Below are 17,506 nucleotides of genomic sequence, written 5' to 3'. Positions count from 1 at the left end.
TAATGTCTAATGATGTTTTCTCTGTGTGTGTGTGTGTGTGTGTGTGTCTGTGTGTCCAGGTGAACCTGTGTTCTCCAGCCAACAATGAAACCTACCAAGAGCGACTGCTCCGCCTAGAGGGAGACAAGGAGTCTCTGGTGCTACAGGTAAGTGCCGTGTGTGTGTGTGTTAGTTTATAAGTTTGTTCTGAACCGTTCACACACATTTCACGGTTTAGTGAGTATATTTAAAAACACGTGTAGTCAACTGATTCCCAGCTCGATGTGTCCATGTGCAAGACAGTGAATCCCAAACTGATGTATCACAATTAAAGGAGAATTACGGCCATTTTTGACTCCTAAATCGTTTTCCTGCTACTGCTATGACTATAGGAATTATGGTAATAGGTGAATTTGCCAAAATGTTGAACTATCCCTTTAACATTTCATATTTCATGAAATGCAGTATACCTGAAGATAAACATTTTTGACCCCTAAATTGTTGTCCTGATGGTCACCCAGTATTGGGGGGAGCAAAAAACGCGACTAAAATTGATGCAGGCAAACCAGAGTTACACCATGGCTACCCGGCGAGACACCACTGAACTCATATAGTGTACAGTATAAACTTTGTGTTTTTGCATGTAATCACTCACCTCAGATAGCCGAACTCTGAAACATCCTGGAAAGACATTAGAGCGCCTGCTCTCCCCGCCACAGAAACAAACACTGTTCTGTGGCCTCAACATTGGGTGACCATCAGGAAAACGATTTAGGGGTCAAAAATGGCCGGAATTCTCCTTTAAGTGTATAATGATACATCGATCTACATGGATATATCGATTCAGTGATCAATAAGTCATTTAGCATTGATCCAAAATTAAAACATCGATCAGACATCATTGATATATGTCATTGTTTGTAAGATGTGCTTTTATTTTGAAATTCGCCCCGGCATGTCTGAGCAATGAGTATCTGCTGCAGTTTCATACTTGTCACGCACAAAGACGACACGTCTATGACTGATTATTACGTTTTTCCAAATTTATTTAATAGAATATGAAAATTATAAAAGTTCAATAAATCAGGACAGAACAGGAGGCTTATTTTTAAACTTAAAGGGATAGTTCAACATTTTGGCAAATTGGCCCATTGCCATAATCCCTATAGTCATAGCAGGTAGGTAAGGTAACGAACCTACTGCTAAAAAAAAATAGTTCAACTATCCCTTTAAGAAAATAAGATAGTTTTTCATTTACATGTCTGGGTGATGATATTTTAGTTGCTTTTTGTGTTTTTCATTTCATTTGAATAGAAGTGATTGTGATGACTCAGTTGACAACATCGTCTCATATCAATCACCGATCAGTTTCTGTGACATTGGCAAACATCCAATCGTTGTCAGTTACATGTTGGTACGATGTCGTCTGTATCGTGATGCAACTTGTGTGTGAAACTTTACGCCTCCAATCACAACGCGTGTTTGAAACAGTGCTGCATGGATGTGTGTGTGTGTGAATGTGACAAGAAAAGTGCCAGAAAACATAAATCCAGGTCCATTTAGATTCCTGTGGCCTTGTCGTCTGAAATACCATGAAACACGAAGATCGCTGGTTCGATTCCAGCTGTGGAGAAACAAAGACACTCTGATTAAAATCTTTTCTGCTTCAGATCCAGTTTGTTGTTTCACCTTCGTGCTGCTGTGACTTCGGTATCTGAATCTGTCCCATGAGCTTTTAAAACCAGGGATTAAACTTTTTTTTTCTTTTTTTTTCTTTTTTTTTGTCGCACTGGAAAAACAACTCGGCTTCTTCTTGTGTCTTTGTGTTTTTTCTTAAACTTCAAAACAAAACGTGTCCGGACAACTTCTTCACATCATCTTGAACACACGTTTACTGATCGCTATCACCACATGGAGCCACAGCGGTGAAGACGAGGATGATACATGATGACAACGCACACACACACACACTCACTGGGCTCTTTAATAACAGCTTCACTCGGCTCGGATCTCCACAATTTTCACATTCCTCATGTTTAAATCACAGTTTTCAGAACAGCTCCTCCTCCTCGGGGCTTGTGTTGTGTGCGTTTGTTTTATCCCACGTTGAGTCAAAGTGCACCACCCGGCGCATTGCAAAAACTCTAAATCTTTCCAAGAATATTTGTCTTATTTATTTCTTGTCAAAATGTATAATTTCTAGTCAAAACTAATCTCTTTCCACCTCACCACCTATAAAGTAACTTGTTTTTAGATCATTTTCACTTGTTTCAAACAAATTTTCACTTGAAATAAGTAGAAAAATCTGCCAGTGAAAGCACGTTTTTTTTGTGCTTGTAATAAGAAAGAAAAACTTGTTCCACTATCAGATTTTTCTACTTATTTCAAGTGAAAATATGCTTGAAAGAAGTAAAAAGTGTCTAAAAACAAGCTAATTTTTATGTGACGAGTCTTATTTTGAGTATAATTTGATTAGTTTTGACTAGAAATAACATTTTAACTAGAAATAAGACAAATATTCTTGGTAAGATTTTGAGTTTTTGCAGTGCGCCTGGACGACTCCGCTTCATAAAGCTCTCCTACACACACAAACACACACACACACACACACACACCTACTAGTTACACATTCCTCACCTGACGTCAGCTGTGATTGGTCGATGTCCAAGGTGGTCGGGGCTTGTTTCTCCAGACGGACGATTTAATTGGCTGTTGACAAGTTTTTTTACTCACTTTCTCTTCACCTGCTTCTTATTCTAGTGAGCTGCCGTCTTGCTCCAGTGTGTGTGTGTGCGTGAATGTGTGTGCGTGTGTGTGTGTTAGCATGTCCACACTCAGATGGAAACTTTCACCCTCATTTTCAGAGGTAAGAGACCGTGTTGCGTTCGTGTTCTCCTCCTCAGAGTCAGACTTTGTAGCGTCAGGTTTTTTTTTACATAACATATGTCGGCAGAATGACGTTCGTTCATTCATTCATTCACTCAGTGGGTTGTAGTTCAGCCTCATTGTCAGGAAACAGGCTGACGGATCATTCAGTTACTCACTCACTGTGCACTTTTTCCTGCGTAATCTGAATTTTTTCAAATCCGCCTACGACTGAGAGACAGGACGGAGCTCAAGTGACAGAGAGTCGGATGCTGTCAGAGGGATTTTAGCTGCTGAATGGGAGAGTTGTGTTGTGTTGTGTTGTGTTGTGTTGTGTTGTGTTGTGTTGTGTTAAGTGTGTGTCTGCAGTGATTTAGAAAAAAAAAGTTTTTGTGTTCTCTGTTTATTATAGTTAACTAAAAAACTAAAACTAAAACTAGCAGTGAGAAAATAATTTAGTAAACTTGAAATAAAAATCAAAATGACAGTTTTTCCAAGAACGAGAACTAAATAAATAAAAACTACAATGAACAATGCAAAACGATCTAAAACTGAATTGCAGATAACTTCATCTTATATTTAGTTTTCTTAGAGATGTTTAAAGGGATAGCTCAACATTTTGGCAAATTGGCCCATTGCCATAATCCCTATAGTCATAGCAGTAGGTTCGTTACCTTTAATTGTCGGTGCAAGCTATTTTTAGAACGGCGGAGCAGAGCCGTGAGCTGCTGTTGTTTTAGAGGAAAATGCAGAGGCTGCTTGCTGAAAAACTGTCCCTGAAGGCAACATGCATCAGCGATTTTGCATGAATTTACCTCGAATACAACTCTCGTAACGTTCTGTTATTATCTCATAGCGTGGTGAATGTGCAGGTCACAACTTGTCCACCAGAGCGTTTTGGAGTTGTTGGATTGTGTATTTGATGAGTTTGATGAGGGAAACCAAGAAATCCCATTAGCCTCCGTAGCGTAGCTCTGAGCAGCTCGCGGCTCTGCTCCGCCGTTCTAAAAATAGCTTGCACCGACAATTAAAGGTAACGAACCTACTGCTATGACTATAGGGATTATGGCAATGGGCCAATTTGTCAAAATGTTGAACTATCCCTTTAAAGCTGCAGATTAAAGCTCTAGTAATCTGAATTTTTTCCACGTTTGTTGTATGTAGAGCCACAGACTGAGAGACAGGACAGAGCTGAGGTGACAGAGAGTCGGATGCTGTCGGAGGGATTTTAGCTGCTGAATGGGAGAGTTGTGTTGTGTTGTGTTGTGTTATGTTGTGTTGTGTTGTGTTGTGTTGTTGTGTTGTGTTGTGTTAAGTGTGTGTTTTCTATGTGCAGGAGGTGAGTGTGTTGTCAGGGAGATTATAATAAATGTGTGGCACATTCCTGAGTGACAGACCGCTGAGTGTGTGTGTTGTTGTCGAAGCTGAGGTATGTCAGGGTGAAGTGGAGAGACAGAGGGAGAACATGCATGTGTGTGTCCGTGTGTGTGTGTCTGTGTGTGTGTGTGTGTGTGTGTTTATGACTTACATATCTGCTCATTTCTCACCAGTTTCTCTTGTTTCCCTCTCCTCACGCCTCACGTGTGACCTTGTGTCTCTCGACAGGTGAGCGTTCTGACCGACCAGGTGGAGGCGCAGGGAGAGAAAATCAGAGATCTGGAAAGTTCTCTGGAGGAGCATCGACAGAAACTGGCCTCCACTGAGGAGATGCTGCAGCAGGTACAGTACGGCTGCAACACACACACACACACACACACACACACACACACACACACACACACACACACACACACACACACACGTAAACACACACACTCAAGGTTCAAGGTTCGTCTTTATTTAACAAATCATTTTAAAATCCAAAATATTCAATTCATAATATACAGCAGACATGATCTTGTAAAAAGAGTAAGAAGCTATCTGTACTGTAGTTTATGAACAGGGATATAGTATAGTAGTATATTATGAAAAACAATTCCTATTTCTACCTAAAATCTACCCTAACCCTAACCATCTAAGGTAATTCCATAAGTACAAAGAGTGTATGGTTTAACACAATAATAACACAATAACAATTAACACATCAGGCACAGGTACATGGAACAAAAAAACAGCAACCCACGCTTGATTTAAACATATTTCAGCAGCAGTTTTTGTTTTAATCTCTTTTTAAAAATAGACAGAGATGCCGACTCTTGTTATTGTGCTCTTAACCTCATTCCAAGTCTGTGGTCCTTTAACGGTCACACTAACTAAGACTTGTACATTTAAGTTTCCGTCTCTTTCCCTTTATAAGTTGTTTCCCTCTCGTGTTGTATTTGTGAGTGGGTAAAGAAATTGGGATTGGATGGCAGAGTCTGTCATTGAGTCTAAATGCTACATCATACATTACACAGGCATTGTGGAAAGCGTTACATTCAGTGAGTTTCAGAAGTTTGTAACTGTAGAAAACACACACACACACACACACACACACACACACACACACACACACACACACACACACACACACACACACACATGAGGAGACGTCGTGTGTGGCCAAAGTGTGAGAGATGATTGACAGACCTCCGGGCTGTTAATAACTTTGTTACGACATCGTTCATGTGTCACATTAAACGAGTCCTGAGGATGATTAGTCACTGAGACACCGTGTGTGTGACTGTGAACTCTGATTTTATTCACACTTCATTGATTATTTGGTTGATGTAACTTATGTTGACGGATGTTTATATTGGTGATTAATGATGATGTCATGATGACTCGCGTCTGTGCAAATGTCATGTTGACTCGTTTTCCGTTCATGTGTCTAATGCAACTTATTATTTATGGTTTTAAATAAGTAGTTATAGTCAATGTAATTTGCCTGACACAGTTTAATGCACTGTAGCTACATCTGCATGCAACCATGATTCAAAATGCAATTCAATTCAACTTTGTTGCGGAAGGACATCAATAGTGCAGGTGCAAAACAACGATCCACGCAGCCCTTCCTACCACAGCCATACCCAACACAATAATAATACACATTCCTACAACCACACATAAGTACAAGTACTCGCAGCAAAGGTTAAAAACAAAGGACACATACAAGGATAAAAATTAGTTAAAAACAGGTTAATTAAAAAGGAAAAAGTTCTGGTGGGAGTTAAGTGTTTAGAAGTCGGATTGAGGTGGGGATGAAACTGGAAGATGCTCTCTTTGTCCGGAGTGGGAGTGACCTGTATCTGCGTGCTGATGGTAGTAGGCTGTAGTTGCTGTGTAGTGTGTGTGTTGTGTCTGATTGTAACATGCATGTACACACACACTGGTCAGCTGATTGTTATCAAGTGTTGTTTCCTGTGTGTAGGAGAGACAGAGGATGTTTTTTGTTTTGTGATGTCACACAGTGATGGCTGGTGTATTTTTCTTTAGGGGGGGGTTAAACCAAACAAAAAACAGGATATTTGGATTAGTTAAACTAATGAAAATACCTAATGTTCAGTTATATAAATATCTATTTTTCTTTTATAAAGAAGCATTTTATGGAGCTAATTAATTCCCTCATTCTGGGAAAGATGTACTGGTTGTGTTTTGTTTATTTTTGTTTTACCTAAATCTTTACAGCAGTACAGTACCATACAGATAAGGGATTAAAAAAAGAATTATACCTGTATGTGCATGTACAATTTATAACGGGAGTCAATGGACAGAGGCAATTCAGTTCAGTTTGGAAAAATGTGACAAATCATCATAGTATTGTATCGTAGATCTGCATTTTATTGCCGATTATACATTTTACTCACTAAATATAATAATTTGTTTTTTAATGTGTCATATAAAAAAAGTATATAAGTGATTAAATGGATAATTCACCCATAATCGATAATTCACCAATTTTCTACTTACTGTCATGCCAAGGAAGGGTTTGGAGATGATTGGTGAATTATTGATTTTGGGTGAAGTATCCCTTTAAGAAGTTGACAGTGACAGTGCTGACCACTGCACCACTGTGAGGTCCAACATGTAAAATACTGCTCCAGTAATATTAAAATAAGATCATCACAGTTTCTAATGCATTGTGGGAAATCTAAAGTGAGCGGAAAGTGGCTTTAGAGGAAATTAGAGTCTGATGATCAATCGGGCTTCAATAATGTGACTGTTCCTCCTGTTAGTGTTTGTTTTTAATTCAATTTCTACTAATCGAGTCAAAATATCAAACATCACACGTGTTCTCAGATTCATCCACCGAAGCTGAAAATGCAGTTAGGACGATTAAATACGTAACAGAGGTCGTAATTATTAAGGCGACGTCTGGTCTGATGGAGCGATGACCGGTCTCAGCAGGAAAAAGACGAGTGGATGAAAAGAAATGGGAGTGAGGGAATAAATAAAGGAGCGGCTCAGTGTTTCATTCACTCCGTCTTGACTTTCTAGTGCTGTTGACCTCACCTCTGAGTCCTCACCTCTTCCCCTGTGTGGAGGTTTTAACACAAGAACAAGCAGATTTCACAGGTCCGAGGGCAGCGCTGCTCAGAGCTTTTCCCCTCATGTTATTAGATTAGACAAAGTTTACTCTGAAAACAAAGAGAAGCTGAAGGTGACCTCCGCAGATAAAGAGCCACTGTTGTTTCAGCACAAAACACAAACAGTGACTTTATAACGTCCTGTACAAACTCTACTCTGGGTATTTCATTCATGTCATAAACTTACAATCCTCTATGTCAAGACATTTTAACATTTAAAAGCCAGACTGGATATAAATTGCAGATATCTGTAATTCAGTTTTACCTAGTCAAAAAGAATATTTCCGATATCCACAACTACGTTCTTCCTAGGACAAATGACAAATCAGTTACAGATATCCACTATGCGAATTACGGATATCTGTAACTGAATTGCGACTAGTAGTAGGCTAATTCCAGTTTGAGATATCTACAATTTGATTCTGACAAGTCATAATTCCAGTTCAAGATATGTTTAATTTACCTCAATTAACGATATCTACATGTCCCTTTTCAGGTATCTTATATTAAGTTTTGACTATAGGCGAATGACGTTGAAGATATCTCAAACTGGAATTATGACTAGTCGTAATTCAATTACAGATATCCGTAATTCACATAGCGGATATCTGCAACTGAATTGTGGATATCTGTAATGACAAACCCCATACACATGAATGGTTAAAGTGAAATCATTTGTCCTAGGAATAATGTAGTTGTGGAAATCTGAAATGTTCTTTTTGACTAGGAAAAACTGAATTACAGATGTCTTGAATGAAAAATCCAACTATTCAAAATGTAATTATGACAAGTCAGAAAGACGTTGTTTATCTACAATGTTAATTCCGGATAGTCAAACTTTTAAATGTTAAATCCACTTGCCATAATCTTCATTTATCCAGAGATCAGCCATAACATTATGACTAGTGTTGTTCAGGTGGTCACTGTTTGCCGCCAAAACAGCTCTAAGCCGTGGCGGCGTGGACTCCACCCGACCTCTGAAGGTGCAAGTAAATCCTTTAAAGTCCTCTTGTACGTTTGGAGGTGGAGTCTCCAGAGGTGGAACCTGTTTGTCCAGCAGCAGATCAAAACCACTGCGATCTAAGTGAATTAGAGGCAAAGTCAACACCTTGAAGTTGATGTCATGTTCCTCAAACCAACTCAAAAAGGTTTTCTAAGAGGTTTTGGTCCATGAAGACACGAGAGCATCACATCATTTCACAGCTGCTGCAGGTTTTGTCGGCTGCACATCTGGACTGAGATCTGGGGACTTACAGTGAACTCATCGTCATGTTCAAGAAACATGACATGAAAAGTGTAATGGGGACGCTATGGTGTTATATTTTACTAATAAATAAAATAAATAACTCAAAACATTATTTCAAATTGGGTTTTCACAGTGTGAATGCTAAAATTTAAAGGGATAGGTCAACATTTGGCAAATTGGCCCATTGCCATAATCCCTATAGTCATAGCAGTAGGTTCGTTACCTTTAATTGTCGGTGCAAGCTATTTTTAGAACGGCGGAGCAGAGCCGTGAGCTGCTCAGAGCTACGCTACGGAGGCTCATGGGATTTCTTGGTTTCCCTCATCAAACTCATCAAATACACAATCCAACAACTCCAAAACGCTCTGGTGGACAAGTTGTGACCTGCACATTCACCACGCTATGAGATAATAACACAACGTTACCAGACAGAGTTGTTTTAGAGGTAAATTCATGCAAAACTGCTGATGCGCGTTCCCGTTGAGTGCAGTTTTCCGGCAAACAGTCTCTGCATTTGCCTCTAAAACAACTCTTCAATAGACCGAAGAACTATTTTAATTTGTAGAAAAGGGGCGTAATACAATATGCCTCCTTTAAATCAGCTCTCTTCTCCATTCAGCTTGAACTTTTGACCATGTTTACACGTCTAAATGCGTTAAGCTGCTGCCATGTGATCGATCTATTAGATATTTGCATTAACAGTCAAGTCCATACAGCCGCGCTTCAAGCTTGTAGGACACTTTTACTGTCGAGGAGACTACACACGCCACACACATCCCACAAACAGAGCATGAAGCTGAACGTCTTCAAATGTTTCCTTGACATCAGCCGTGAGACAAACCCACGAGCTCGACCGGGGACAAACACAACAAGAACAACACACTCTGTGTTATTGGAGAATCAGCCTCTTAGTTGTTGTTTCCACTTCTCAACGGGTTCTTTGTCCTCGTCACTGTCAACACTCGGGATAAAAACGGCCACAGCCACCAGGGTCTGAACCATCACCACCATCATCATCATCTTTCATCATCTTCATCGTCCAGCCCACTTTTATCGTCCACACGTGTCTGAAAAAACAAACAGTTTTCTTGTTCTCAAGGTTATTATAGTTAATTGAAACTAAGACTAAAAGCCAGAACTAAATAAAAAACTACAATGAACAATGCAAAACTAACTAAAACTAAACTGAATTGCAGATAACTTAAGGTTAGTTTTATTTTTCTTAGAGATGGATAAAGCTGCAGGAAGAAAACGCCACAGCTCAATATGGGACGACTACGAGTACGACCCACAGGTAGATAAGAGTGAAGGTAACGTGATGAGGATGGGAACATTTATGGGATGCAAATAAAAGAGGAAAAACCCACACATTTGGAAGTTCATTTTCAGAGGTCTCACAGAGGTCACAGAGGTCTCCTCTTTGTCAATCCCAAAACATCATCAAACATTCATCCTCATCTCCACAGCCATGGCCAAAAAAAAAAAATCAAGACAGAACAAAACATTCACTATAACATTGGGTTCACAACTTGTCCACCAGAGCGTTTTGGAGTTGTTGGATTGTGTATTTGATGAGTTTGATGAGGGAAACCAAGAAATCCCATTAGCCTCCGTAGCGTAGCGCTGAGCAGCTCACGGCTCTGCTCCACCGTTCTAAAAATAGCTTGCACCGACAATTAAAGGTAACGAACCTACTGCTATGACTATAGGGGTTATGGCAATGGGCCAATTTGCCAAAATGTTGAACTATCCCTTTAGTAATGAAAATAAAAACTAATGAAAATTTTAAAACTATAACACCCTTGCTCTGTTGTAATTATTTCAGCGCTGTGCTCCTGAGCTGTTTGCTGCCTCGTAGCTGCCACAGTTGTTTTCTCGCTCCGTGACGTTTATGAGCGACTGTAGATCTCCACCTGCTGCCGCCGTCTGATCTTTACAATGCAACACCACCACTGATTGTTGTGAGTCTGGAGGGTTTATTAGGGTTCAGCCTCGGTGATCTGCAGCTGTTGTCCTGCCCTGGTGTGTGTGTGTGTGTGTGTCTGTGTCTGTGTGTGTATGTGTGTTTCCCATTTTACAATTAAGAAGCGCTGGTTAAATAGTTAATGTGATGCTGTATGAGATGTTTGCAGAGGGAGAGTGTGGAGGAAGATAACGGTCGTCCTGGTTCTGGGCGGGTTTGTGTTGTGCGTCTGTGATGCGTCGGTTGTGTTGTTTTCTGTCGAGTCTTTTGTGTGTTTATCCTCGCACAAATCTGCGCCTCTTAAATCTCGTCAATATATAATTAGAAAGCAAGTTTGAAGGATTTAAAAGGTGACAACATGTCTGGTCCTGCAGCAGCATGAAGGAGGAGGAGGAGGAGGAGGGCCGCTGTCTGTGTCACTGTGTGTGTGTGTGTGTGTGTGTGTGTGTGTGTTTGTACTGTGTGTGTGTGTGTGTGTCTGTGTGACTGAGAGAACAACAGAAAGAGAGAGAGTCCATCCAGCCATGGTAACATTGTGTGTCAGTGTCGCAGGGCTGCTTCTTACTGTGGGAACCACGACTAATCTAATGAGAAATAGTCCTGAGTCAGCGCGCGCACACACACACACACACACACAGTACACACGCATGCACACACACACACACACACACACACACACACACACACACACACACACACACACACACACACACACACACACACACACACAGACACACACAGATGCAGTGCACTGTTCTCATGCGAGCTGGGATCCACCCACACATGTAGTCATACTGTGACTGACTACATGTCCTACTGTGCCTATATTTGGTGTCCTGAACAACACACACACACTTACACACACACTTGCATGCATAAACATTAAGTCATTATTTATCTTTTATGCATTTACAGGCAAAATTAATCAACTCTGCAGCAAAAATCAATTACTGTAACATATAATCTCATAAGTAAAGTTTCAACAGTCGGTTTCAGACTCATATGCAACAAAGACATGAAACATATTTACATACTTACATGACCCGTCACCTCGCCACAGTGTTGAGACTCATCTGCTTTGATTTATAAACGATGACTAATTTAGATTATGCATGTTTGCTGATTGTTTCTCTACTGGGTTTCTGACCCTGAGCACCACAACAACAACCACAACAACAACACATCTGCACATCAGGAGGCAAATTGATGCAGCATGAATGGATGATAAATATTGTCCAGAAACATGATGCACAAGTGTTTCCGAATGTGTTCCCCATAAAAGTTTAATAAGGTTAAAAGCAGAATAAATCGGATGGATGGATGGATGGATGGATGATAGATAGATAGATAGATAGATAGATAGATAGATAGATAGATAGATAGATAGATAGATAGATAGATAGATAGATAGATAGATAGATAGATAGATAGATAGATAGATAGATAGATAGATAGATAGATAGATAGATTTATTTATTTATTTTATTTAAAGGTTTAAGGATCAGGGACATTGCACATTAATAAAAACATTTAAACAAATGTAAACATGCCAGAATTAGCCAAAGGCTATTTTGCATCTGTTGTCCCTGGACTGATGTTGAAAGTCACCCTAAAAGAAAATAATACAAAATTTTGGGTTATCAACATACATCAACATAGATAGATAGATACTGTAGCAGCATTACACGCAGTGACAATAACACAAAGAATAAAAAGAACCTATACATAATAAAATAGGGATATAAGTTATATACTGTAATGTAATATAACAATGTATATACAACAAATAGACAGTGTTGATTGTAAGTTAGTGCAAAATAAAATGTAAGTTGCAGTGAACAAAGTGCGTAAATGTACATTATGACCAGAGTTGTAGCTGTTATTGTGCAGTGTGATGTGGCAGGAAAGACCTATACCTAGAGTATACTGTATCTATAGCTTGCCACCGCCCAGTGATCAGAGACTCAGATGTTACAGCTTTTATGTGATTGATTTGGAATAATTGGAAACTGAAAACAGACTGAAACGACCTCATGAGGTCAGAGATGATGTAAAGTGTCTATGATTTGTAATTATCAGAGTCTTAATAAGACAACTGTGATCTGACACTAACATGGAGATGAAATTAACATCAACATTGATCAAATCAATCATTTTTTATGTGTGTTTCAGTCCAGATGTGAGTTGTTCTGCTGTCAAACCTCTGTCGTATCTGACACAGCTCAGTGTCAGAGAAGAAGTGCCAGCTCTTTTATAAAAGGATCTATAAACGCTGTGGAGTGGATAATTAGTCACGTGCTGCTGCTGCTCATAATTTAGAGAAAGCAAATGTTTGGCAGCTGAGTTGTGGCCACTCAGTCCTGATAAATTAGCTCTAAAGACCACAGAGCTTAGCCGGCTGCAAGTGACACCGGAGCTGCAAACTGACAGTCAGCTGCCATAACTAAGCAGATTCCCCCACTCTCTCTCTCTCTCTCTGTGTGTGTGTGTGTGTGTGTGTGTGTGTGTTGAGCTGGAATGATTATGGGGTATTAGCTGTCTGTCTGTCTGTCTGTCTGTGGCTGTGGTCAATGTGTTTGACCATGTGATCTTTCCATTTGGAGGCTACGGTGTCCCACTGTGGTCAAACAGCATCCTCGTACCTACAGCACAGCACACCGACTATATGATGTGTTTAGAGATTCTGCAACCACTGCACTGCTGCATTGTGGGAGACGATGATGATTATGATGATGATGATAATGGGTCTTTATGGGCCTTATGTGACTGTGTTTATAAAAACAGCAGGATTAGTGCAGTATACTAGTGTAAAATAACTTTATAGCTTTATTTTATTTGGACATATGCAATATACATTACTTTCACTTTCATTTTAGTTATATATTGTTTATTATTTGTAATTATTTCATAGTGAAATACGGTAACCCTTTAATTAACAGGCCCCTAATTAAGTGATGATTACGTGATAATGTCAAGAAATAACGGTCAATTTCATAGTAATGTCATGTTTTTCATAAAGGCTAAAGATTACTTTCATGCTTTTAATTTTTTTGGGAAGGGCCAGAAAAATAGTCCCTGCAATTTTCAATTAGGCTACTCAGTCAATTATTTATTGGCTTCTACCCAATTAATTGTTCTTTCTTGGCTATATTTCTCCACATTACTATAGAAATAGCCTAGAAATAAAATAACGGTCAATTTCAATCATTACAACACAGTTACAGTAACGGCCTGTAAATTAAAGCGTTACCTGAAATACTTACAGTATATAGGCTACTGTTATAAGACCATTTCTACAGTGTTAGTGCTGTTTTGTTGTTTGTTTTAATGTTTTTGTGAAGCATTTTGCAGAAAGAAAGAGAAAAGTGCTTCATAAATAAAAATGATGATTGTATTATCATTATTATAGTTACTGATTAACATTTATCTGCAACCAGCACCGCAGCCTCACAGAGCGTGAGCGTGACTGACTATCGACTTCAGTGTTGTGTTACATCACGTGCATTTACATTCGGTCACATTGAGTTTGACCTGTTTGAATTTTCACAGTTAAAATACAATGTAAAAGTCAATATGTGCATATGAATGAGTGAGTGACGCCCTTGAAGACTTGATTTTCATCAAGACGTCGTTTTTCTGCACATCATTTCACAGTAAAATCACAATTTGCTGTGCACAAAATCTGGAATAAACACAATTAACTTCATGTTTTTCTTTCTTTTTCCTTTTTTTTTTGGGCCCAGTCTGAATCTGAAATATTTTATATTTACCATGGATGGAGGAAAGAACTTGGATGTCAGACTTTTTCTTTTTTTATATATAAAAGCAACAAACTAGCACTGAAGCGAAGAGGGAAGTGGGATTGGATGTAGTTTATAGATGAGGAAACGAAAGCAACAGACTCACTGAGAGTTTGGCAACGAGACGAGATCTGTGTCTTGTTGTGTGACTTACAGAGAAAAAAACACACGTCATGTTAAGTGGCCTGCATATCCTCTCTCTGTCTCTCTTTTTAGACACACTTTCTTTTTCTCTCTCCCATGCCAAAGAAGCGCAGATTTATTAATAGAGTCCTCAGCTCGCCCGTGTGTGTGTGAATGTGTGTGTGAGTGTGTATATTTAGCGTGGTGGGGTCTGGGCCCCCGGCCTCAGTGTGGGAAGACCGTCGTAGAGCGGAGCAGCATGCTGACCTCTCCACTGAGCTGATTCATGTGTGTGTGTGTGTGTTTGACATTTCCTATGAGGCGTGGATTGCGTTGAGTGTTTTCCATGCATCTAACTCGCAGCGTGTGTGTATTTGTGTGTGTGTGTGTGTGTTTTGTCTAGGAGCTGATCAGCAGGACGTCGCTAGAAACCCAGAAGTTGGACCTGATGGACGAGGTGTCCTACCTCAAGCTGAAGCTGGTTAGCATGGACGAGACGCACACCGGCGCACAACAACCTCAGGACACGACGGACACAAAGCAGAACAAGGCTGAGGTATGGAGAGGCAACAGACATGTGTGTGTGTTTGTACATGTGTGTGTGTGTGATTGTGTTGCACTGAGCTACAGTAAAGCTGCTCAACTCAACTCAACACACCCAGAACTGTAACTGCTGCTTCTTTGATCCACAGATTAACAACAACTTAGATAAAACCTAATGAACTAGAGCAGAACTAGAGATCCAGCTGCATTGTACTGTCAATACAAGAAGGTTAAAGCTGCACAACCTTTAACACACAAGTATTGGCTACACATGTTTTATATAATAAGGCTACGTTTCTTTGTATTGTTTATGATAAGCCTTTGAATATAGCTATCCCCTCAATATCTCTCAGTAGGCCTAATAACTTATTTTCCGTATGTGCAAGGTAGATAATTTACCAAAAACAGACCTTTGTGGGATTGTGTCCCATTATAAAATGTTTTTTAGCCACACTACAGACGTAACCTAGCCTGACAAACCAGACTATATCACTAAAATGTCTAGTCTGGCAACGACCGGTAGACCTTGGCTCAATCCAGGGGGCGGGATGAAGGCTGTTTTTCAAACTGCCTCTGCATGCAATAGGGTAGAGCTACGACTAATCAGAGCAAAGAGCAGGATGTCGTTAGCCTGACAAGCCAATTAAAATGTATGTCGTCATGGCGTTAAGCCCGCCCAACGACTCTCTAAACAGATAGAGCGCTGTGATTGGTGAACACAATCGGTGTTCGAGACTCAAAAAGTTCCTATGGCTCGTTTCTAGACCCACCTACGGAGCAAATATATTTGCTGCCGCTAGGGTGCAGCGAGATTTCTAGGCTAGACGTAACCTTAAGGAGAAGAAGAAATCATCTCAATTATTCAAAGGGTTGACATGAAGTTAGTTTCAGACATCGATTAATCCTGAATTTAACATATTATCAGTTTAAATTTGACTTTTTCCAGTAGTTTATGATCAAATACCTGCAAAACAAGTTTTTTATTTTGTACTTGGTGCTAATATAGTATGCAAATATTATCATGCTTACACGCTAAACCAAGATGGTGAACATAGTGAAGATGCTGAGTAAACCTGGTGAATACTATCGTGTTGGCATCGGATTATGAGCATGATAGCATGTTGGCTTTAGCATTTAGCTCAGAGCATTTAATAATTAAGCAACCTGCCATTTAAATGTCTCAACCATTCAAAAGATTGACATAAAGTTTGGTTCAGACATTCATTAACCCTCTTTATCTGTGTCTCATCAGGTTAAAAAAAATACTTTTCCCAGTGGTTTATGATCAAATATCTGCCAATTAGCATGTTAAAAAGCTAAACCAGTACTGTATGGTGAACCAAAGACGTTACCTGCACTGCAAAATCTCTTACCAAGAATATTTGTCTTATTTCTTGTCAAAATGTCATTTCTAGTCAAAACAAATCTAATTTTACTTAAAAATAAGACTCATCACATTAAAAAGTAGCTTGTTTTTATACACTTTTCTACTTCTTTCAAGCTTATTTTCACTTGAAATAAGTAGAAAAATCTGACAGTGGAGCAAGTTTTTCATATTACAAGCACAAAAAACTTGCTTTGACTGGCAGATATTTCTACTTATTTCATGTGAAAATTATTAAAAAACAAGTTAATTTCTTAGATGATGAGTCTTATTTTAAGTGGAAAGAGATTAGTTTTGACTGGAAATGAGACATTTTGACTAGAAAAAGGACAAATATTCTTGGAAAGATTTTGAGTTTTTGCAGTGTGTAATTTCCACCTGAGAAAGGTTAACATCAGGTCACAGCGCGACTTTAAAATCTCACATAAAAGCAGAGTGGAAAACTTAAAAGTACCGTCTCTAACCTCCCAGAGCTGACTCGTGGCTTTTAATCTTGTTTTCGTATTTCCCCCTCATCTAATGCTGTTATGTAACCGTATAATGTGATATGATCGCGTCTTAAATAATAACATGGTGAACTGAGCTCAGTGTGTTTATCTCCTCTTGTTACAATCCTCCCAGTTGTCACGAAAATAAGACTCAAAAACTCTGACGTGCTTTTTTTCTTTCTTTCTTTCTTCTTGTAAGCCTTTTTAGTTCCTGTTTCTGGGTAAAACAATTACACTAACACTGTTACTGTAGGTCCAGTGGTTTTTTTTGTCTCCACCGAGGCCTCATGTGGCATCTTGGATGAACAAACGCCCCTGAAATGCTCAACCTCAAAAAAGGATGATTTTTTTATTTATTTATTTTTTGCATTATTGTTGAATTAAAGTATAATAAGAAGAGGCGCGCATTCTTCCAGTCCTGTTGTCTTCGCTGTCTGTGAACCAGAGGGGAAGGAAACATGGAGGACGCAGCAGGGTGACGCAGGGACACAGTGGGGCTGAAACGCAGTATAAGGATAAATCTGTCTGCTGTTTGTCTGTTTTCAATGTTTTCATTGTCCGAGCCAGAGAGAGAGAGAGAGAGAGAGATGGGGGGTGAGGAGGGGGGTTG

At 39.4% G+C, this 17,506-nt stretch overlaps 1 protein-coding gene across 3 annotated transcripts in view; it reads left to right on the top strand.

Annotated features, from left to right (window-relative positions):
• The window catches only part of ppfibp2b (PPFIA binding protein 2b), a 95,360-nt gene that overhangs the window by 42,515 nt on the left and 35,339 nt on the right, over positions 1-17,506 (top strand). For 2 of the 3 annotated variants that reach the window (XM_083973207.1, XM_083973208.1), the window contains 3 exons: positions 60-146; positions 4,450-4,563; positions 14,885-15,037. In XM_083973207.1, coding sequence (XP_083829333.1) covers positions 60-146; positions 4,450-4,563; positions 14,885-15,037 — 354 coding nt within the window. Of the gene's footprint in view, positions 1-59; positions 147-4,449; positions 4,564-14,591; positions 14,770-14,884; positions 15,038-17,506 lie in introns of those variants that run through there. The other variant, XM_083973209.1, reaches the window with a different exon arrangement.

The sequence above is a fragment of the Trachurus trachurus genome (assembly GCF_905171665.1).
Source record: "Trachurus trachurus genome assembly, chromosome: 6".
Classification (NCBI taxonomy): Eukaryota; Metazoa; Chordata; class Actinopteri; order Carangiformes; family Carangidae; genus Trachurus; species Trachurus trachurus.
This window is presented reverse-complemented; position numbering and strand designations above follow the sequence as displayed.